The 21455-nt window shown below is 37.5% G+C and overlaps 1 protein-coding gene across 1 annotated transcript in view; it reads left to right on the forward strand.

The window, feature by feature from the left end:
* Positions 1-19644, forward strand: part of LOC145984073 (dual specificity tyrosine-phosphorylation-regulated kinase 2-like) — a 141471-nt gene extending 121827 nt beyond the window's left edge. Inside the window, exon 2 of the mRNA XM_083117462.1 lies at positions 15825-19644. Within this exon, the coding sequence (XP_082973588.1) occupies positions 15825-16556 (732 nt within the window). The 3' untranslated portion in view covers positions 16557-19644. The remainder of the gene's footprint in view (positions 1-15824) is intronic.
* The last annotated feature ends 1811 nt before the right edge of the window (positions 19645-21455 follow it).

The raw sequence follows: 21455 nt of genomic DNA on the forward strand, positions 1-21455 counted from the left end.
CCACTCAAGTCATTTCCATTGTCCACGAAACAAAATTCCAATACTTAAACCCCTACTGATTTTTTACTAGACTAATAAACTGGAAATAACTGTTTTCTTTCGTGCCATATAGGTTGTGTTGGTACATCTAGTTTCTGTACTAGATCAGTTTGTCAGATCAAAATTCAATGGTGTTATAATTTTTATTTTCGTATTTTGTTTTTCTAATTTCTAATCGCAACATTGAAGATGTATGATGAACAGATGAAATGGATTGTGGAACAAACGAAATGTGTTCATCGGTGTTTGATGTCATGACGCTGCTGGCCACTCTGCTGTATGGAGTTGTAATTGAATGAGATCCATTCTCCGGACTTCTACTGTGGTGGACGGTAACCGGTACATACATAGATACATACATATATATATATATATATATATATATATATATATATATATATGGAAATTTGATTTAGGGAAGTTTTAAAACTTTTTTTATCCCAAAAAGAAACCCGTATAAATGTGACTGCTTTGCTGTTTTAAATGAAGGTATCTGTGATGGGTACGAAACTTTCTTAGAGATAAACGAGAATCTTGGTTACTATTGCTGACCCATGTTGAGGGTCGAAACTTGAGCAGGTGGTCGGTCTACGCTATTAACTGTAACCCCGAGACCTTTGGTGTAAATAAACTAAAAGTAAACTACTTAACGTCTGACGTCTGGCGCGTTGTATCTTGGAAACAAACTGTCATGCATACAACTTTGATTCACTTTATTATCAGATATTTTATTTGTGAATTTGATTAAGGAAAATTTTCACTTTCACAAAGGAAAACAATCGACTGTGGGCTGAATAAGGGTGGAGAGCAGAGGGAGCGATCGCCTCCCTTTGACACCTACGTTTGCACTGTTACCAATATAGTAAATAGCGATTGCCCCCTCCATTTCTTGATGTCTAAATTTGAGAGATCACTCCCGGAAGTGACGTCTAAAATTAACAATAAAGATTCGATTAAACCGCGAGCAAGATCAAAAAACGATACAAGAAAGGCGTTAATCCGACCCTGCTAAATATAGATTGCTCGAAGGAAATGCACAATTTTAAACACTGCTGAAAACATCGGTTAAGGTGCATCCCTGAGTTTTCATTCATCTTTATTTACCGGTTCACCATTCGTTTCCATCGTCGCGATTAACTTAAACAGTAACTAACGTACGTACACAGTAACTAGAAATACAAATACAAATAAGTGAAGCGTTGTTGAACTCGAGAAACCTACTTTTTATGTACGTGTAATCGCTTTGTTGAACATAAAAATTATTCCAAACATATTCCTCATTGATCCCCAGAGATATTTAAATATGTATATATACACACACAAATCCATTTCCATTAATTGTTAAGGGCAAAAGCTGCCACTCAATTCGCTTCACAACAGCCTGTGCTCATGTTACTCGTTTCGGTTATGGAAGGTTTTTTTGTTTTGTTTTGTTTTCCATTTTGTGTATATTTGCGTGTAAAATATTGATGACATGCAATGTTGTCTTTCCTTTGACAGGGTGAATGTTGTTGTCACATACAGAACAGGGGATGAGACAATTTGTTAACGTGAAATGGAGTTGCCAGTTCTCGGAAAATAGTTTGAATATATATATATATATATATATATATAATGTTAAAATTTCAGGTCGATTGTGAACGTCTGGGGGGAATTTAATTGTAACTTTTGGTATGCACTCAGAAGGATTAAACAATTACAAAAGCAACAAATTGTCTCTGGGAAAAGCGTTAGTGCTGCGTGCAAATTTTGAGTTACAGCTAGACGAAGTTTTTCGTAATAATAATAAGTCTCTCTGTTAACAATTTTTTGGGAAAGTGTTTGAAGGATGACTGTGGACTTACTTTTACTTTATATAAATACTGACTACGGCTACCACAACGGAGACTACTTATGTAGGCACTGGGATATTGCAACAAAATTTTTTAAAACATATCTAGGGGTTACATTTATTTAGAATACCCCACAAATTACAGGCAAGTCATTCTCTTAACAGGGGTGTAAGGGTAACCCTTAATCATGACACCCAAATGTACACCCTGGACTGCATTTTGCAGACGAACAAGACTCTGACATCTGGCTCCATGGCCAGTGTAATCCTCTTTGGGACCTTGTTGCTTGCTGTCCGTATTTGTGTGTGATTGTCCCTTCATCTTATTACCTCATCTTCGCAATTAGCCAAAAGTGTCTTTAGGTATATCAGTAATCCTGCCAGGGCACGCTCTGCCTCACAAAATGGCAGTAATATCCAGTTTTTAAATGTGCTTTATTTAACATTATTTTTTTCACTAGTCTATTGAAACATAGCCTAATATAGCACAAAGACTCCTTTGTTGTATAACAACAAGATGATAAGTATTTTATTTGGAGACACTTGGGACGAAACTATGGTACCGGCTTGTCAACACAGCAGAAAATAATAAAATAATCTTGTGCCAGGAAGAGAAAGAACGCGGCTTGCTAAATTTGATTTGATTTGAATTTAGAATTTTGGGTGCGTCAGCACTAAGGCTATTTTGCACCCGTCACATTATACGGGGTCCAGCCCCTTATCGTTACACATAACAACTCTAACGTTGCATAACTAAAATCATAAAATATTAAAATCTTCTGACTTTCGTTAAAAGCTGAGGCTGTAAAGGAGCACTCAGCACAAATAAGGACAAAACACAAGACAACACAAACAAAATTATACTGGCTATAGGGCCAGTCGCCAGAGCCTCGTTAGTCTGCAGTCCAGGGTGTACTACGTGGAAGTGAGGTTGACTATTGGGTGCACTACGTGGAAGGAGCACCCCTTACACCCCGGCTTGCTAAATGAAAGAACTGAAGCATATATTTGTTTTCTTTGTGTGTTTCTAGTTATAGATGATGATGATGATGATGATGATGATAATGAACATCAAGTTAACAACTATGACACCATATTGTGTAGACTTACGTATTTAAGTATTTTATGTCGTTCTGATTCCGTTTGTAAAACGACCCAGTGCTATTTATTTTACGATTACACCACTGTATATTAGTACAGTTTCCACTTTTCCATCGAGATTGATTGCCGGAACGGCGGTGATAATCATATTTGATTTATTCTATTTTAAAATTCTTTTCATTTTACCTTTGTGATCTACACTTTCTTGTGCTTCGTATTTCAAGTTGCGGTTTTCTTATTTTCCGTCGCTTTTATGCCTCTCGAAGTTAATCATAACGCTGTGGATGAATGATGAATTGGTGAAATACATGATGGGACAAGCCCACATTCATACATTACACAGGATTCGAACTTGGGACCGACCAAGACTTGGTCAAACTCTCGTACGCGTTGCACTAAACGCTTCCACAAAGGCTGCCAATTCTGTAGTTGCATTTTCAACAAAAGTCTTGTAGTTCTACTTATACCTTCAGGTACAGTCAGGGGGAAACAGCCATTGTCAGGGACATATTGAAAAACATGCTGAAATTCCTGCAATTTACTTGAATTATGTGTTGCCTCTGGACATATATCATTAACTGACGTGTTTGTCAAAAAATAATACACTAATAGAAAATAATACAATAGGAATTGTAAGGTCTGTTTTAATGATTCCACTACAAAGGCGGTTTTCTCTTGACTGTACTTTCAACCCTATCCAATCCTCGGTGACCAAAATGCGTCGTGTAGCAGTCTCGGGATTTCGCCATCAAGGTAATTCGGTTTGAGTCCTGGTTTGGGTATTCCTGCGAGGATCTTCATAAATGTCATCCAATGATAATTCATTCTCATCGCCGCAATTAACCAAGAGTAACAGAAAAGCGCCGAAAAAATACAGCCGCAGTAAAATGTTTGAAACAACGTATATAACCGTCTCTTCCTAGCAATTTCAGAAAAGAGAAATGCTTGGTTATTTGAAGCTTTCCCCGCAACGAACTATATTGGCCTTGCCGATGGCATGGCATTAACCCAGCTACCTTGTAATCAAAGGATCCAGGGTTCGATCTCCGTTGAGGCACATTGCACAGCGGTTCAGATCCAACTTTAAACTGTGGGCCCAGTCCCGATTAAATTGAGCGTAAAGTAGGCCTAAAAGAAAACGTACTTTTGACCACGAACTATAAATTACGTACAGAACACGATAGTAGTAGCACATCAGCGCCTCTGGATGGAGATGAAGTAATTGGTAGTTTGTTCCCCGCTTTTGATAAGTACATAAAATTACCATACGCCTGGCAACGCGTATGAATCGGCATGTTGTGCTTCGTTGGTTCGCTGTTCACCAACAGAGGGATGATTTTGTGGTGAAAGAAAGGCCGGGAAAAAAATGTGTGGGGTAAGATCAGAGCGAAACTCATCCATATCGAGTACAGAACATTATTACATGAATTGTAAGCTGTAAAAAATAGCATATTAATTACCAAGAGAAAGTGCATTGAAATTTGTAATGTCAAACATCTACCTGCCTCAAACATGAAGTGTTACTTCAAAATGTTAGGAAAGTATTGCGTAATTTTGTCTCTGGTTTCCTGTAAGGTTTAATTTTTTTAGAAGTGATCTTCATTGTTCGAGGTGTTTAGTGTTAATAAGTCAGCAACAAAGACAAAGTTCCTATATTTTGAAATTTACTTCTTTTATGAGAGACTAACTTTTGTAAGGTGTATTCACGTTGAGATCTAGCGGTTCAAGGATTTAAATAATTGCTTGGCATTGCACTTACACATTCGTATATGATTATGTCTCTCTTCATTTTACGTTGCATCAGATTTAACCAATCGGATTTCTCGTAAGTCACGTTCATGTGTTTACATCGACTACGTTCTTTCAGTGGACACAGAACAGCTGTGTTGGAAATAATTGTTTCCCAACCGCCATCTTGATTCGGTAGCTGCATCGACCTCGGCAGCAACTTCACGGTGTTCATTGACGAATATTCGTATTCTCTCAAATCACTTATTTCAAACGAAGGTTTACCGCAGCGTACATTGATAAATCCTGCAAAGCCGCAAACGTTCTTGTTCATTAACGGCGTTTCCACTTGAGAGCGGCAGTTGCCTGGCGCCTCACTGGTCGCGGCTCTCTCTCTCTCTCTCTCTCTCTCTCTCTCTCTCTCCCCCCCCCCCCCCGCTGGGCAAATAATTACGGTGGGAAAGAGCCTCGATGCGAGATACCAAAGGGGGTGACGCCAAGGGACGAGGAGAGGAACAGTATTAAAGTTTTTGTGCTACAAATTCCACGCTGCATGGTTGATGTTCCACAGCACTTTACACGCTTATTGGTAACCTTGACAACAAAACCTGATTTCCTTTTTCTTTGTTCTAGCTGCTCCATTGATAGTCATCGAATAAATCTTGTCCTTGTTAATCACATCGAGTGAAACTCACGTTCTGGTAATACCGTAAGGTTGTGCATATATGTTAACACTGCATTTCTTGTTTGTATCTGGACGGGTGGTAAGCTTCTCAGCTTCCTGTTTAAAAATATTGCGAAGGTCTTGGAGGAAAATGAAAATAGTTACGGTGAGTTTCGCTATTCACAGTAGTCTACAAATTGACACGCTCAGTTTTGCCGCTTAGAGTTTAACCTAGTCGTAGAAATACAAAACTTAGCGTTATTTCTCTTACTTTGCTAAATTACTAGTTTCTTGTATTTGGGATTTATTTTAAAGTGTTGACCTAATGATTAATTCGTGGTTGAAAATTCGATATAATTCTTTCCTTAGCGGGCGATTTTAAAAAATGTTCTACTTCTCTTGATTGCATGTCGAATGAGGTGAAATGCTGATGGAAATTATGTTTACACTCGTAACATGTTAAGCTATCATTGCCACAATTAATTGCTTTTCACTATGTCAAGATAATTCACCTGACAGCTTCAAATGGCTTGAGTCCGTCCTAAATTCTAAGTCTTCGGTCCCTTATTCTGTGGTCATTCGTTATGTTTATGTGCCCGGGATTGTTTTGTTTAATGCAGTGAAAGTTTGCTTATTGCAAATTACAAAATAAAATATAATCATAAGATTCTGTAGTGATAAACACAAATGATATGCTTCTTGGATAAACAAAGTTCGCAATTTGTTCCGCAATCATTCACACATGTAATTTTTTTCTTTCTAAGTAAACAATTGTGATATACGTTTTCAATTTTGTTCCAACGGACTGGCAACCAGGAAGTGTTTGTTCCTTTTTCTTTTTTAAGAAATGCAAACTTTATGGATATATGCAGGGCTAAATTATTTCTCAAGTAGTGCTTGGAAGATTTTAATCGCCGCCTCGGTGACTGAGCGCATTACGTGGTGCCTCATAATCTCGTTAATAGGTTCGAATCCTTGCCTGGACATCAATTTCGTCAAATCATAGTCAACCTCATCGTCACGGTTAACCAAAAGTGGCAGAGAAGCGATGTAAATTAACAAAAAAAATCTTCCTTGTCCCAAATAACAATTTTCCATGAAGAAATTAATGCAACATAAATTACTCGTATATTATTATTATTATTATTAGTATCTAAATTACCGTATAGACGATTTTGCAACAAAGACAAAGAGTTGATAATTGGATGCAGTATCATACGCCTCGGTATTCTGGTAACAATTCATGTCTTATCGGCTTCACTTTCTTGTGAACGTGCATACGTGCCTTTGTTGTACTTAGAAAGAACGTGCTTCCCTTTCCGTGCCCCTGTGTCTGCGTTTGGGTGAAGAGATTGCTATCAAAATCATTTTAATTAATAACAAATTGTTATACCAAAGCATGTCACGAAACCACCAGGAACTGGACGTGCTGAATAGGTGTAGCATGAGATGGAATAATCAGTGTTCACAGTAACGGAGACGATACAGGGAACCCCCTCCGCTGTGCATAACAATAGCAGTATTTTTACATGTGTGGCTCACATCATCAAATTTTCAAATGATTTCGTGTTTTAGAATGCCATCATTGCAAGTAAAACATTGAGAATGCATTAGATGAAGCCCAGGTCCTACAAGTTATGTTGGATAGCTATCCAATTATAGTTAGTTATAATGTTACCACATGTCAACAATCTTTTTTCCCATTGTGTGCCCCTTTTCAGAATATATTTTTCCACAGTGGAGGCTCCATTGCAAATAGATATTTGGTGCTATAGCCTCTCCCGTGGCCCATCATTAAATTCAGACCTGCTTTTATGAAACTGGCAGAATAATCTCAGCACATTGTTAAGGGTAATTCGGCTAATACAAGTAGGTACTATATTAATAAATACATTTCAAGCAATATTCATAGATGCAAATTCAAGGTGTTTCGTCGTTCAAATATTAAATCACTGGAAAAAAAAACGACAGAATTGAACACTTTCTGGAAATTCCCATACGAAGCTCAAACGGTGGTATTCGAGATTTGGGGTGAGAGATATGAGCGTACGGAGAGGAGTTATGCATTCTTTTTTAATGGTCTGCGCTGCATTTCCCCTTGTTTTGATGTATCAGACAACATTCTTAGTGAGGTGTGGTTATTGTTTTCTTCAACCCCTTCTCTGGGCACATTTCTGAATCTAACAAATGCTGTTCCCTGTTTCGATACCCGGCAGAAACACAGTGGTTCGGATCCCACTTTTCCCGATTATATCTTGTCTGTGCACAAAGTGGACTTAAAACTCAAGAACTCCAACAAATGCTAAATAAATGTACATGCTGGTTCTATAAAACAGCTAGCAGAACAATAGAGCGTCCCAAAAAGCAATAAAACCTAATTTAAACAATTGACTGAAAATTTAGTGGAGTCGATGCACAGTATATAACAAACACTGCAAGACCAATCCAAACATACCAACAGGTCACTTATCATTAGGTTTCCCAACAAAGTTCCTCTAAAGTTTTATTTTTATCCCATGCGCACCCCATGCTTGCCCACCGAAGACTTCTTTATTTGATTATTCTGAAATCATCAGAATATAATTATAGATTATGCATTTTTGTATTATTTGAACTTCACCATTCAGTGTCAGCGATTGGGGGGCGGTTGCCCCTCCCCCAACTTTTTGCTACTTTTGCTCCCGCACTATGCTAAAACTGATGTACCAAGGGAAAGTAAACTGTCCTTGCCACTGTCTCCATTGACCTGTTTTTTCGTCTATTGAGTTCAGATATTTCACATCCCCGAACTCTTTAATTTGTGTTCCTTTAATAGAAGGTATCACCACAGACAAGTTTCGCACCCATATAATACCACAGGCACTTTTATTTATTTTTCAAACTATTATGTATTACAATCAATTTGTAAAATTTAAAGTAGAAGAAGTAAGTGGAAGAAATAGAGTGTGCCTTAATTTCGCCATTCAAAACAAGAAATAAACGAATAAATAAATATTTCAACTTTATTTGAGACTATTTAATAAAAATTTAAGCGCAACAAAGTAACATGTATAACCTGAGTTAATCGTGTTTTCCATTTCCTCTTTAATTTCTTCATTCACACACCACATTCGGAAAATCTATTTGTATGAAGAAATTAATGTTTCATTATGTAGCTTGTATGTAATTGGCCAGCCTTAAGAATCATTTTATTATTATTTTGCTTCGGTCCCCTCAAAAAGGGAATTTATATCCTTACAAAGTGTAGTCAATGCTTGTGCTGTTTTCATTTGAATCCAGCGATAGTTCAATCCTCCCGTTTCGCAAAGCAAGCAAAGAAAGAAAAAATCTCGCAGTTATTGTAGTACTTTCTCAACTTTAAATGGAATAATAAATTTAGAACTTGTTGTAATTAAGTGATATTTTTGTTTTAAACGTCTCATCCGACAATTCTGGAGAAAAGAAGAAATACAATGTAATATTTATGTAACCTTTAAAATGAACCCTCTTTCGTATTCCTCAGATGCTTCGTAATTTCATTCAGACCTCACGATTCTATTGTCTTTCTAGAAAGAAAGAGAGAAAACTGAAAGTTGGGAAGGCCCCTTGTTCCTTGTCTGGACACCGTTTATCTTCTTAGTTCATTCGTTCACTGTTTGTGCATTGCACAGAAACATACAAGTGACCATGCTTTGGTGTTCAACAAAAATATTTAAAATCATCTACCATATTTACAGTTGTATACCATCGGCGAATCATTCACCTTCGGAATATCATCTTAGTTCTGAACAACGATCGTCCTCGAGAATACTATGTGAAACCAATAATAAACCTGACTTTACATAAGGGTAAATACTTCAGGTATATACATATAGAAGTGTGTGCACGGTATACAAAATACCTCCCCTCCGTTTTGGGCCTTCTCTATTGCGTAGTGGTCCCGGGTTTGATAGCCGGTGGAGGCATATGGTGGTTCGGATCCCACTTTAAACTGTAGGTCCAGTCCCAGTTAGCCTTACTGTGCATAAAGTGGACTAAAAACACCAACTCAATCAATCTATTGCGTAGTGATAAAGTCATCTTGTATTTCAGGGATCCCGGCGGAGGTACATAGTAGTTCGGATCCCATTTTAAACACTAGGTCAGTCTCGATTAGACTCTCTGTGCAGGAAGTGGACTTGAAACAAAAACTCAAACCCCTCCCTTTTTTTGTGTGTTCGATGGGGGAAATCTTGAAAAACGGAAACTGCACTAGAGTTGATTTCTCTTGCAGTTAATTGTGCCATCTTACTTCACGCCCAACGGCACTTCATATCTGCTTCCTGCTTTCGTGGGGAAAAGCTGCAATGCAAATCCTAAACTCCAGGAGAGAAAGAGAGAACAAATTCTGATTTTGTTGTTCTTGTACAATTTTCGTGTAAATTCGATTTCGCTTTACAGCCTTGCTGACACACAGAATGTACTTGTTGTCAGATATCAACCTATTTTCCACATAGTACAGTCACGGACACTTGTGAGTTGTAAGGATTCCATTGAAAATCTGTGAGGTAGTTGAATACCAGAAGTGTTCGTGACTGTACATTCAATAATCTGATGCCTGGACACATCTTTAGTAAAATACTCAACTTTTTTTACCTGTGTTATATGCTTATGTGGACTGTGCTCTCAGCTTTTCATGAAAGGTATGGAGTGAAACATAACCAGCATTGATTTTTACTGCGGTAACGTGTTCGTCTCAGTGACATGAATTTAAGAATTTTTTTTATTTTTTTTTTAGGAAAACGTTAAACCTAAGAATTTTGTTCTATGTGACGGGTGGAAAATAGCCTTAGTGCTTACTTTTAGTGCCCTGCTTTTAATGATTGATTGAATTGTTGTTTTAAGTTCACTTTAGGCACAGAAAGGCTAATCGGGACTGGACCTACAGTTTAAAGTGGAATCCGAACCACTATGTACTTCCACCGGGTATCGAACCCGGGACCCCTTGATTACAAGGCAACGACGCTACCACTTCGCCATCATGGAGGCCCCATATAATATGTTATTGTTCCAGAACATAAAAATAAATCATAGCACATTGATTTTCAAAATATTACGAACTTAAAATGAAAATCAACACAAGAAGAAAATTTTCGGTAAAATCGAATAATCATTTTTCTTTACGTGAACATTAATATAATTAAATATTGTCTCAATGTGAATGCATGTTGACTTATTAGCTTTGTGCACCAAACATGTAACCCAATAACCTACATATTGAAATGGGAAAGTTACCAATGTGCGTTCATTTAACCAGAAAAGTTAATTGGATGAAAACAAGTTCAGCTCACCAAAGATACGACCGGAAGCTATGATAGCTGCTAGCCCGGAGGGTCACGCACACAATCAATATAAAACAACAGGAAGTCCACCGATAAACTACTTAAACGGAAACGCTATACTTTCATACAGGGTATTGCTATTAAGAATATAGGTAAAAAAAAAACTATGCAAATGAGAAGCCAACAAATTTATATGCTCAACACACTTTCATTTTTATAAGATGTCTTTACGATTTTCGTATGTTATCTATGTGAATCCGTTGGAATGCAGCACAAACTGCTATTTTGTCGAAATGTATTACATTAATTTTAAATATCTAAATTAATAAAATAATAAAATTACGAATCTCTGATCTTGATGTTACTACTGTAATTGTTATTTTCTCTAATGCATTTTTCAGTTTCGATACTGTTTCAAGGCTAGTTTAAATATATCTTGTGGTATACTACATTTGTATTTTTCTTATTTTACATAGATTTCTTTCTCTCTGTATCGCGGCAAGTAGTATGAATAATGATTAGATGGTATTGATAATAGTGCACTCAACAAAGAAACACTCATCCATACACCAGAACTTGAATCTGGATCCTTAGGTAGCGAAATCGCTGACCACCGAGGTGTTACTTCTGTACTAAAAATAGGCTTTGATGTAAATACCTTATATAGGATGATCACTGTGATTTTAATAATCTTTTCTACACAAATAATTTTCATTCGCCCCTTTTTTGTGTTTTCTCTCGTGGACAATTTAAAACAATTTCCCCAGCAGAAAATGTATTTACCCTTTTGAGCTAATGAATGGTCCTCCTCTATGGTGCCTTGGTAACGCTGTCGATTTGTAAAGGTTCCTGTGTTCGGTCTCCGGTGGAAACACGGTGGTTCGGATTCCACTTTAAACTGAAGTTTCAGTTCTGATTAGCCTGTCTGAGCATAAAGTAGACTTAAAACAAATTTAGAGTTTTAAAGAATCAAAAGACGATTTTCCAAATTTTCGTTTGCTAATTTTAACTGCCTTTTCTCCTCATTATTGCCCATTTGAGTTGCCACTAAACTTTTAAATGACGGTGATTTTGCATTAGTGAGTTAGTTTAGTTTAATTTACGTGTGTAAAATATTACATTATTTCGTCAGTAGATTCCTTTCCCTTTTCTTACTCTTGGCATTGTGGACTGTGAATCCGCCAATATGGAGGGTAACATTATATTTCCGTGTTCCTTGTTATAAAAGATTACTTTTAGCAGAATTGGATGTGAGCACATGATACTGGGCATATTTCAGTTAGAGGTGGTATCGGGACAAGACGAGACTTGACAGTGTCTCAGGTCTCAGGCTCGTAACCACGCAGCACAAAATCACAATTGCCACTAATGTATTGACTTCGTAATTACTATAAAACAAAATATATACCGGGTGGTCCAAAAGTCCCGGAACGGTCAAATATCGTGAGAAATGCACATCGAATCGGAAAATGAAAAAAATACGTGTTTAATAAGTGAAAGAAAACTATTCAATGATATCACATTTGATTCCCCACCCCCGCCCCCTGGGGTGAAATTTGAAATGGAAACCCCCATTTTGTATTGTAGAATCGGATTCTACGTAAGAAAATAACCGGGTTTCTGTACTACATTTCGCGTAACCCAGGAACAACGACGTGGACGTAATAGTATTTTGTTCCCATCAGGGTGCTTGTTTTAGGTGAGTCCCATCGCCTCTCACCATTCGGCGTTCTCGCCAATCTCAATTCATTTCCTGCTGAAATTGGTATCCCCCCTTTTCTTGGCACAGTCCCAACCGAAGATACACAGCATTGGAAATATTCTGTAACATCTCCAGACTAATTGAATTTGACACTGTACGAATTCTGTATTTCAATTCCTCGATATCGTTGGGTTTGGTTTCAAAAACTACGTTTTTCAAGTATCCCCAGTAGAAGAAATCAAGAGGTGTCAAATCGGGTGACCTCGGTGACCACTCTATGGTGCCCTTCTACCAATCCACCTGTCAGGGAAAACGTTGTTCAGCACATTATTGCGAACAATTAAAGCAAAATGAACTTGAGCTCCATCTTGTTGATACCAAACATTCACAAATGCATCCCCAACGATAGTTTGTATTTCAGGTATTATCTCATTGGTCAACAAATTGATGTACTTTTCAGATGTCAAATTGCCATCAATGAAGTATGGCCCGATAATACGATTACACAATATTCCAGCCCAAACGTTAACTTTTTGCGGGTACTGTGTACGATGCTCCCTCATCCAGTGGCGATTCTCTGTGGCCGAATACCTCATGTTATGCCGGTTGACAGATCCGCTCAACTCAAAGGCAGTGTTGCCAACAGCACGAGAGAAAAACGGGCTAAATCGCACCCAAAATGGAGCTAAAATTCACATCCAAGGGGCTAGATTTACAAAGGTGCGGCTGCGCACTGAAAAAAAATCTGGTTCTTAATTCTTGGGTGTTTTGGTGCAAAATTTATGAAACTCAAGAACCACAACTAATCAACTGTCAAGATGAGGGGCATACGCTCAAGAAAATTAAATTTTCTTAACTTAAATAATTTATTTCCCCCGTAAATTTGGTGCAGTAGATTACACAAAAGCATTACACATTTTCGTCATATTCCTCCTTCATATATATGCACACGTACACTCAAACACACACACGGCCGCACGCACGAACTAGTCTCTGGGCGAGCCTCACTGTTACGAACGATTCGTCGATTCCGCACCGCACTTCTGTGAACTTTCAAGGACCAGATGCAATGCAACTGAACAAAGATTCGTATTTTCTGGAATCGACGTTATCCGTAATTCGCCTCGGGCTACACAGCATACCAAAACCAGAAACAAGGGGATAAAGTGACAATGTGCACTTGCTACCTGCTCCCCAGGAGGGGTCGCAGGACGAGCTTGCAGGTGCAGAGGAGGGTCGGTTAAGTGAATTCTTCTTTGCAGTTTACTGAAATACCAATAAACATTTCATTACTGAAAGGGCTAGATTTGTAGCAAGATTTCTCTCTGTAGGGCTAAAAAGCCCCTTGGGGCTTTTGCTGAATTTTGGGGCTGAGGACGTACTCCAAAGGGCCAGTTCTGGCCCCAAAAGGGCCAACTTGGCAACACTGCTCAAAGGTAGCTTCATCGGAGAAACAAGTCCACCACAGAAATCGATTATTTCTGTCGAAACAGAAATCGATTATTTCTGTCAAATCGTAGCATCATTTCCTCCCAGTATTCAAGTCTACGATCATAGTCATCTCCGATTAGTTCTTGCACTAGTTTTATTTTGTACAGATGATACCGATGCGACTTCACAATTCTAAGGATAGATGTTTTACTTACTTCGGTTTGTTGAGCTACTTTTCGACTCGAAGTATGGGCGTTTTCTTGGAAATGCATTAGAACTTCCAAAGATTTCTCGTCGTTTGTAGCAGTTTTAGGTCTTCCACATCGTGGATCATCCCTGACTGCTCCAGTTCTTTCGAAGCGATCAACGGTTCGATAAACAGTATATTTTGAAATAGGTGCACGATTCGGGAACGTATTGTTGAATAAATGCGCAACGTCTACGTATGATCGTTCCCTGTCACCAAACCCCCGCATCATGAGAACTGTTATCCTTTCTTTCCCTATCTGACAATGCCATCGTTGACAGAATACGAACAGTAATGGATTTTCTATTCTTTCGTAGACCTATTAATAATACAGTATGATTCCCCCTCCCCCCTTCGTGAGTTGCAAAGAATGCACACAGGGCTACTGAAACTAAATTTGACCGCCCACTTTCACATTCTGTAAGATATCTCCTCTTACACAACGATCGCCTTAAGCACGCGACCTTCACCGTGGTAGATTACAGGCAGCTCCTCACGCCGAACCGACCTGGTGGCACGATGAGTGAGCCCACTGTGTGTGTATCGTTGTTGGTTGGGAACTGCTCACGCAGCGTACTGCCGACGCACGTCAAGGTAATCGCATACCCGCATAGAGTCGCCAGATATAAGACCAGTCGCCTTCGAGCGGCCCTATGGGAGCGCGGAAGAAAAACAAAATCGGGCCGTAACGTAAACAATGATCAATTCAGACCTTTATGCTTTTCGACGTTGGGAACGGAGAAAAGGCGGTGGTGAGCTGGTAATTAAGTTCCGGTCACAACAGAGGCGAGGGGATGGGAACAAAATACTATTACGTCCACGTCGTTGTTCCTGGGTTACACGAAATGTAGTACAGAAACCGGGTTATTTTCTTAAGTAAAATCCGATTCTACAATACAAAATGGGGGTTTCCATTTCAAATTTCACAGTTGCTCCCGCCCCACCCTCAGGGGGCGGGGGTGGGGAATCAAGTGTGATATCATTCAATGGCTTTCTTTCACTTATTAAACACGTATTTTTTCGTTTTCCGATGCGATGTGTATTTCTCACGATATTTGACCGTTCCGGGATTTTTGGACCACCCGGTATATGATGTATCTATAAATAAGCAGATGGTTGCTATTTGGATTTATTTAAATTTTTCAATATCATACCAAAGTCTCGGACAGTTAAGTCTCGGTACCATCCCTAAATATAATATCTATTTTAATTAGTGTACTCGTATATCATTAGTATATCGTTCACACTTTACAACTTTGCCCCATGAACATCAGCTGGAATGTGAGCGGGTTTGAATTTTCTTATGCAATAGCCGTGTTCTGATGTAGTTAAAGTAGGTTGCATTTTTATCAGCTTATGTACCGAAGAATGTGATGTAATGCTCACGTCTAAAGAGCTATATAAACAGATATGATAAGTCACGAAAAAATCTTTCAGGGCAAAGATAAATATTTACCTTCTGCAATTCAGTTACGAAGAGAGAACAAAATTATGAGATAAATAGTTGTCAGTAGTTATTCTTTTTTAGACTTATCATATGATATTAACGTGTCGTAATATTATCTGTTATGTTTGTACAAGATTCAGATTGTGTGTGAACTAATTTACTTTTTAACCTAACCGATCAATATATTGGTTTATAAACAACAGCTGGATGTTGAATTATGTTACTAGAAATGTAGCTTCTAAATCAAGATAATTGTTTATTTGATTTACATTGTATAATATGTGTTGATTTCCTTTTCTAGTTACTTATGACGTCATTTATCTTATCTTTTCAGGTGATCGACTTCGGCTCAAGTTGCTACGAGCATCAACGAGTCTACACATATATCCAGTCTCGATTCTACCGTGCCCCAGAAGTCATCTTGGGAGCACGTTATGGAATGCCAATAGACATGTGGAGTCTAGGTTGTATCTTGGCCGAGCTCCTCACAGGTTTTCCTCTGTTACCTGGTGAAGATGAAGGAGATCAACTTGCGTGCATCATTGAGCTTCTTGGAATGCCACCCCAAAAGCTCCTGGACCAATCGAAACGCTCCAAGAACTTTATCAGTTCCAAAGGTTATCCTCGCTACTGCACTGCCACCACGTTGCCGGACGGTACCACAGTCCTCAGTGGAGGATTGTCTCGGCGAGGAAAACCACGTGGACCTCCTGGGTCAAAAGATCTCCAAAGGGCTCTAAAGGGCTGTGATGATACTTTGTTCCTTGACTTTATTCGCCGGTGTCTGGAGTGGGATCCAGACGTCCGGATGACTCCTGGTGCCGCTCTCAGGCACGCGTGGCTAAGGCGACGACTGCCGCGCCCCCCGGCAGAGAAGAGTGAGAGCCCTTCTTCGGCTTTGAGGACTCCAAGCTCATCCAGAAACTCCAGTAAAACCAACACTATAGGCAGTGGATCAAGTGCCAAGCTGCGGGTGCAGCTGTCTGATGATGGTTCTAGCACAATTCACTCCCGTCATTCACACCACTCCACGAAATTGCCCCAAATCCCGAACACCATAACATAACACGTGGGATTACTGCTGGAAGACTATGTTGTGTGTCTGTATGTGTGTGTGTGTATTTATGCATGTGCATTGTATATAAAAATGTGTAGCGTGCGTTGTGTGTGAATGTGCAAATGTGTATGCGTGCTTCCTAAAAAAAAGAAGAAAAAATAAATTTGTAAGTACGAAGGTTGCCTACACACTAGACATAAGGCATCACACGACAGTGAAGAAAAGTTGTGCAGCCCGTGTATAGGATACCAACATCTCAGATTAGCATTGTCTTAGATCTCGTTCAAGTAACATATAGTACCGTCCGCTGTGATGTAATGTTGTCTGCAAATTGTAGTCATCAATCTTATACATGTGGATAGCCTTTAGATCCTCAAAGTGTGAGTGGTGTAGCTCATGCTCAGTCATGTGGTCACAATTACCTCGTACCAAAGGAAATTAAGCACTGCATCCGTTGTGGAAACTAGCAAAAACAGTCGGTCTTGACATTTCCTATTAATTATGCTGTCGTATTTCTCTGTGCACAACATCTGTTGCAGTTACAGTCATACAAACCAAAGCTTGTTGAATTTTAATTATAAATATTATTCTTATTTTATTTTATGTACTGCGTGTGTAAGTTTTATTACACATAGAAAGCAGTGCATTCTCATTGTGATGTCCAAAAACCTAGTGACTGCGGTTGTGTGGATCCTCATATGGCAAGAAGTAGCAGTGAATTCATAGTTTGAGTTTCACAGTTGATTTAATAAAAGCATGTTAGCAGTTAAACAGCACTCTGCCTTGTGTTATTGGTGTAATTTCTAGATACTGCTTTTGTGGTAGATAAGAATGCGAGTAAAACATGTTGTCAATTGTTTCTCCAGTAATACATGCCACGTAAATATTTTGCCAGTTACATGTTACGTTCTTCAAAAAGATGATTTACTTTAGTTCTTTAGATTCAGTGAAGAGCCATCAGAACTGGAACTCGTGTTGTTTCTTTGTGATCATGTTGTTTGTTTAAATAATGTAAGCGATTCACAGTTCAGTTTAAGCCCTGTGATTGTGACTGAAGAGCAAGCAATCTCATTAATGGCACATTTTAACTTGTAGAAAATATTTCCTGCTAACCATGCAAGTCGTTCTCAAACTTTCACTTATTTGTCTTTGATTGCGTTATTTAATATTCTGGATATATACTTGTATTCAGTTATATATTTTTTACAAATTTTACAATAACTTAAAGTTTTGACTTTAAAGCTGATTTTTACCAGTGGCAGCTAGATATATTCTTAAAGAATATATTCCTAGATACTGTTGCGTTATTTAAACGGCAGTTAACTAATGTATAACACAGTGCACATTTATAAGAAAACATTCTAAGAAAAACAATTAGGTTGTTAAATCCGAGTCTGTAATATTAAGGTTTGTGTGAGTGAGATTGCTTAATCTTTAGACTGAAGGAAATGTATACTATTTTGCTCAGCACTTTAATTTGAACAATTATTTTCCAAATAATTGAGATAAAAAGATTTTTAAAATATATATATAATGAATTGTCTATTGTCGACTCTTGAATTAACATTTTTATCAAGGCTTCAGTTTTATTCCATATTCACTTGGAAGAACATAGAGGAAGCATTTTTATATCTGTAAAATAATAATTGCATATTTAAAAAAAAACGCATGTGACAGAATGAATTAACAAGCAGCCTGTTTTTTTAAACATTTCTAGTTTCGACCTGATTCATGCTCGTCTTTTGTAGGGAAGTGTGTAAAATTGCTTATTTATTTCCATGAATCAAGTTGAAAATGATTTTATCTCATTTCATGCAGTAATTTACGCTTATAGATTGAAACGTGCAATAACGAGTATCAGGAACTAGTTTCTCTCTATCTTCAAAAATGACATTAACCCATTACTTCAAGTGTCCTTACGTGCAGGTTTTGCCTAGTCATAACTTGTGACAAGTGTATTTATTCAAGCAAGTAATTAAACAGAGATTTTGCTTGGGAAAGCAGGTTTCAAAAAATATTTCAGGAACATTATTGAAGCCATTATTCAATACAATAATATCCATATAATGAAATAAAAATCTGCTTCTCTTTTATAATGGTATAAAAAAAGACCTCAACGCCCAGCTTGGGATAATGTGCCTTATTTAGTGCATTTACAATTAATTCACATTTTTATTTCAAGTAATATTTATTGTAATTCAATTGCATGGCTTTTTGCAATTAATTATTTTGGGGGACAATAACTATGGAGAAGTAGTTATTAAGAAATGATTTGCAACCAGCGAAATTTGAGAGTTTACTTATTTAGGCCCAAATATTGCAACAAACTTATGTTGTGCAACTGTAAGTAAAAGTAATGTTAAACTGAAGTAAATTAACGTCTGTCTTGAAAAATTTGAATGCATTTATCAACGCTGATAGCGTTTTTATAAAACATATTGACCAAAGTTTTAACAGTTGTAGAACCTTGATTTATTTTATGTTCTGATTCAATACTGGGTTGAAATTGCCTATGAGAAAGGAATAATTAGTTTCTGATATTCGTAATTACTAATGAAGTTTTAGGCAGATCTTTATGTAAGATTCTTATTTTATTCTTGTGGCATATATTTCTGTATGTTTACTTCCTTCTACATGTTAAGTGTGCTCACATCATTCTGGCAAATATATGACAACAAACTGCATGCTGGATTATTCAGCTGTTTTACAGATGAATAGGAAGCTTATTTGTAAATATGTCTTGCTAGTTGCAGGAATGAGTCATTGATTGTCCATTAGAATTATTAATTCTATGTATATAATTATCCATTCATTTTATATGAATTTTGACCCACTGTAAAAAGATATTAAAAATCTGTGGAATGCTTAATTCAGTGCAACGTAAATGTGAGGGTCAAGTCCTTGTTTTTGAATGTCTCAGGCATTTTGTGTGTCTTTCTTTTTGTATTTGTGATATTTTCTGATTTTTTTATAAGTCAATTGAGCCATATGTCTTTGTGCTCTGTCAGTTGTGAATGCATCTACATCATAGTGATGACACTGTGAAAGGCATATATCATGAAAGAAGTGTATAAATAAATGTGCATTTGCGCACAGAAATTAATTCCTTTCTTACTTTTATTTTCTTATCCTAACAATTTTATGTGGTACTTAAAATATTCCCCAGTAAATAGCCAGCAGTGTATTCGGTCAAGTTATCTCTAAGCGAATATTCAAATTGTGACCTTTTGCAACAAGGATAAATTTGACTATGTTTGACACGCTTATTCTTTTCTGCAAAAAAAAAAAAAAAAGATTTTGTAATACTTGTAATGATTTGAAAAAAAAATACAATATTTGTAATACTTTTTACTGGTAACAGTGTAGATAATCAGTTGTTAACCAGTCAGGGGAAAAACTTCGATATTTAAAAGAAATTACATGAATTACAAGCAATGAAGAAAACCAGTGAATAATGGTAGAATTGCTTTTGTCAAATATGTAGATATTTAAGTGAGAAATGCAAGCTGGACCAGGATTCGAACCCCAGCCTCTGGCACAGTATGCAAGACATATAGGTTCGAGTCCTTGTCGAGCCTGAATTTTTCGCTTAAATTTCTACATAGTACAACTTCTGTGTGTGCCAAGTTGTAAAGTAAATTGTCAAAGAGTTTTAAAACCCCAAGGGGCAAAATTCAACGGCGGTCCAGTACGTTTAGTAATAGATTTTTCCTTCGAAGGTTTCAGGTTCGAAACTCGACGTGGTCATAGACACTGTTTTGTCCCTTCATCACTTTAACCTACTCATCAAGCATTATTTCTGATGAAGCTACATAAACTGGGAGAAATGCGAATACTTTCCTTGTAATTTAGACATAATCAGTCGATTATTCCAATCATAACAAACCATTACGCTTTCCAAATTTCACTATATTGTTTGTTATAGGTGGAAAACTCACGTTTTGTACAGTTCTTAACTTTAAGAAAGAAGTCGGTATCAAGTAGACGAAAGTGAAATATACAGCGTGTCCACAAAGTCCTGCTACCGTTACAATGAAACTTAACTTCTAAATGAAACTTAACTCCTAAGCTATATGAGAGAAAGACATGCGGTTTTTTGCAACGTGTTCTACAGCTCTCAAAGTTGTATTTACAATTACCAGACTCAGCATACCACACACATTGTGCCTTCTCCTGTGCTGTCGTCATTGTCGCTCAAAACATAATCTGCAAACAATAAAAAATTAAAATAATAATAATAATAATAAAATACCACTACTTATTAAAACTTTGAGAGCTGTAGAACACGTTGCAAAAAACCGCATGTCTTTATCTCATATAGTTTAGGATCTATGTTTCATTGTAATGGTAGCAGGACTTTGTGGGCACGCTGTATATCGTGTTCTCTCTTCAGTGCTAAATTACGACAATAAAGGAGCCTGACTCCTTAATTTCAGGGGTCATTATTCTTGCAGCATACAATTTCAAACGAAATTTTCTTCTTTGTGGAAATAAGTAGTTCAATTAAAATATTTAATTCAGGACAGATGAAATGAATTGCGAATTTCTGTTAGACTGGACTAAAGTTTTTGTCTAAGGTTTTACCACAAAGTTTCTTTTCTCTTCTTCACTCCATTGCAATTGAGTAGCCCTACCGGAACTGGAATCGAAACCCTTGATTACAAGACAATTGCAATTACATCTTTTTGGGGGAGGCTACACCACAAATAACGACGGCGTGTTGGTAACAAGGAGTTGTAACGCAGCAGAAGAAACATGGCGAGTAAGGTATCTGAAAACCGTCTGCATAACAGGGTTAATAAATGAACTGGAGTCGTAAATAAAGTTTGAGTTTGTACGGGAGTATAATTCAAATATTAGTGAAAGAAATATCTTAAATTCGTCATTATTCGTTCATTTCTCTGCCAA

Source organism: Lepisma saccharinum, chromosome 2, assembly GCF_977018435.1.
Source record: "Lepisma saccharinum chromosome 2, izLepSacc3.1, whole genome shotgun sequence".
NCBI lineage: Eukaryota > Metazoa > Arthropoda > Insecta > Zygentoma > Lepismatidae > Lepisma > Lepisma saccharinum.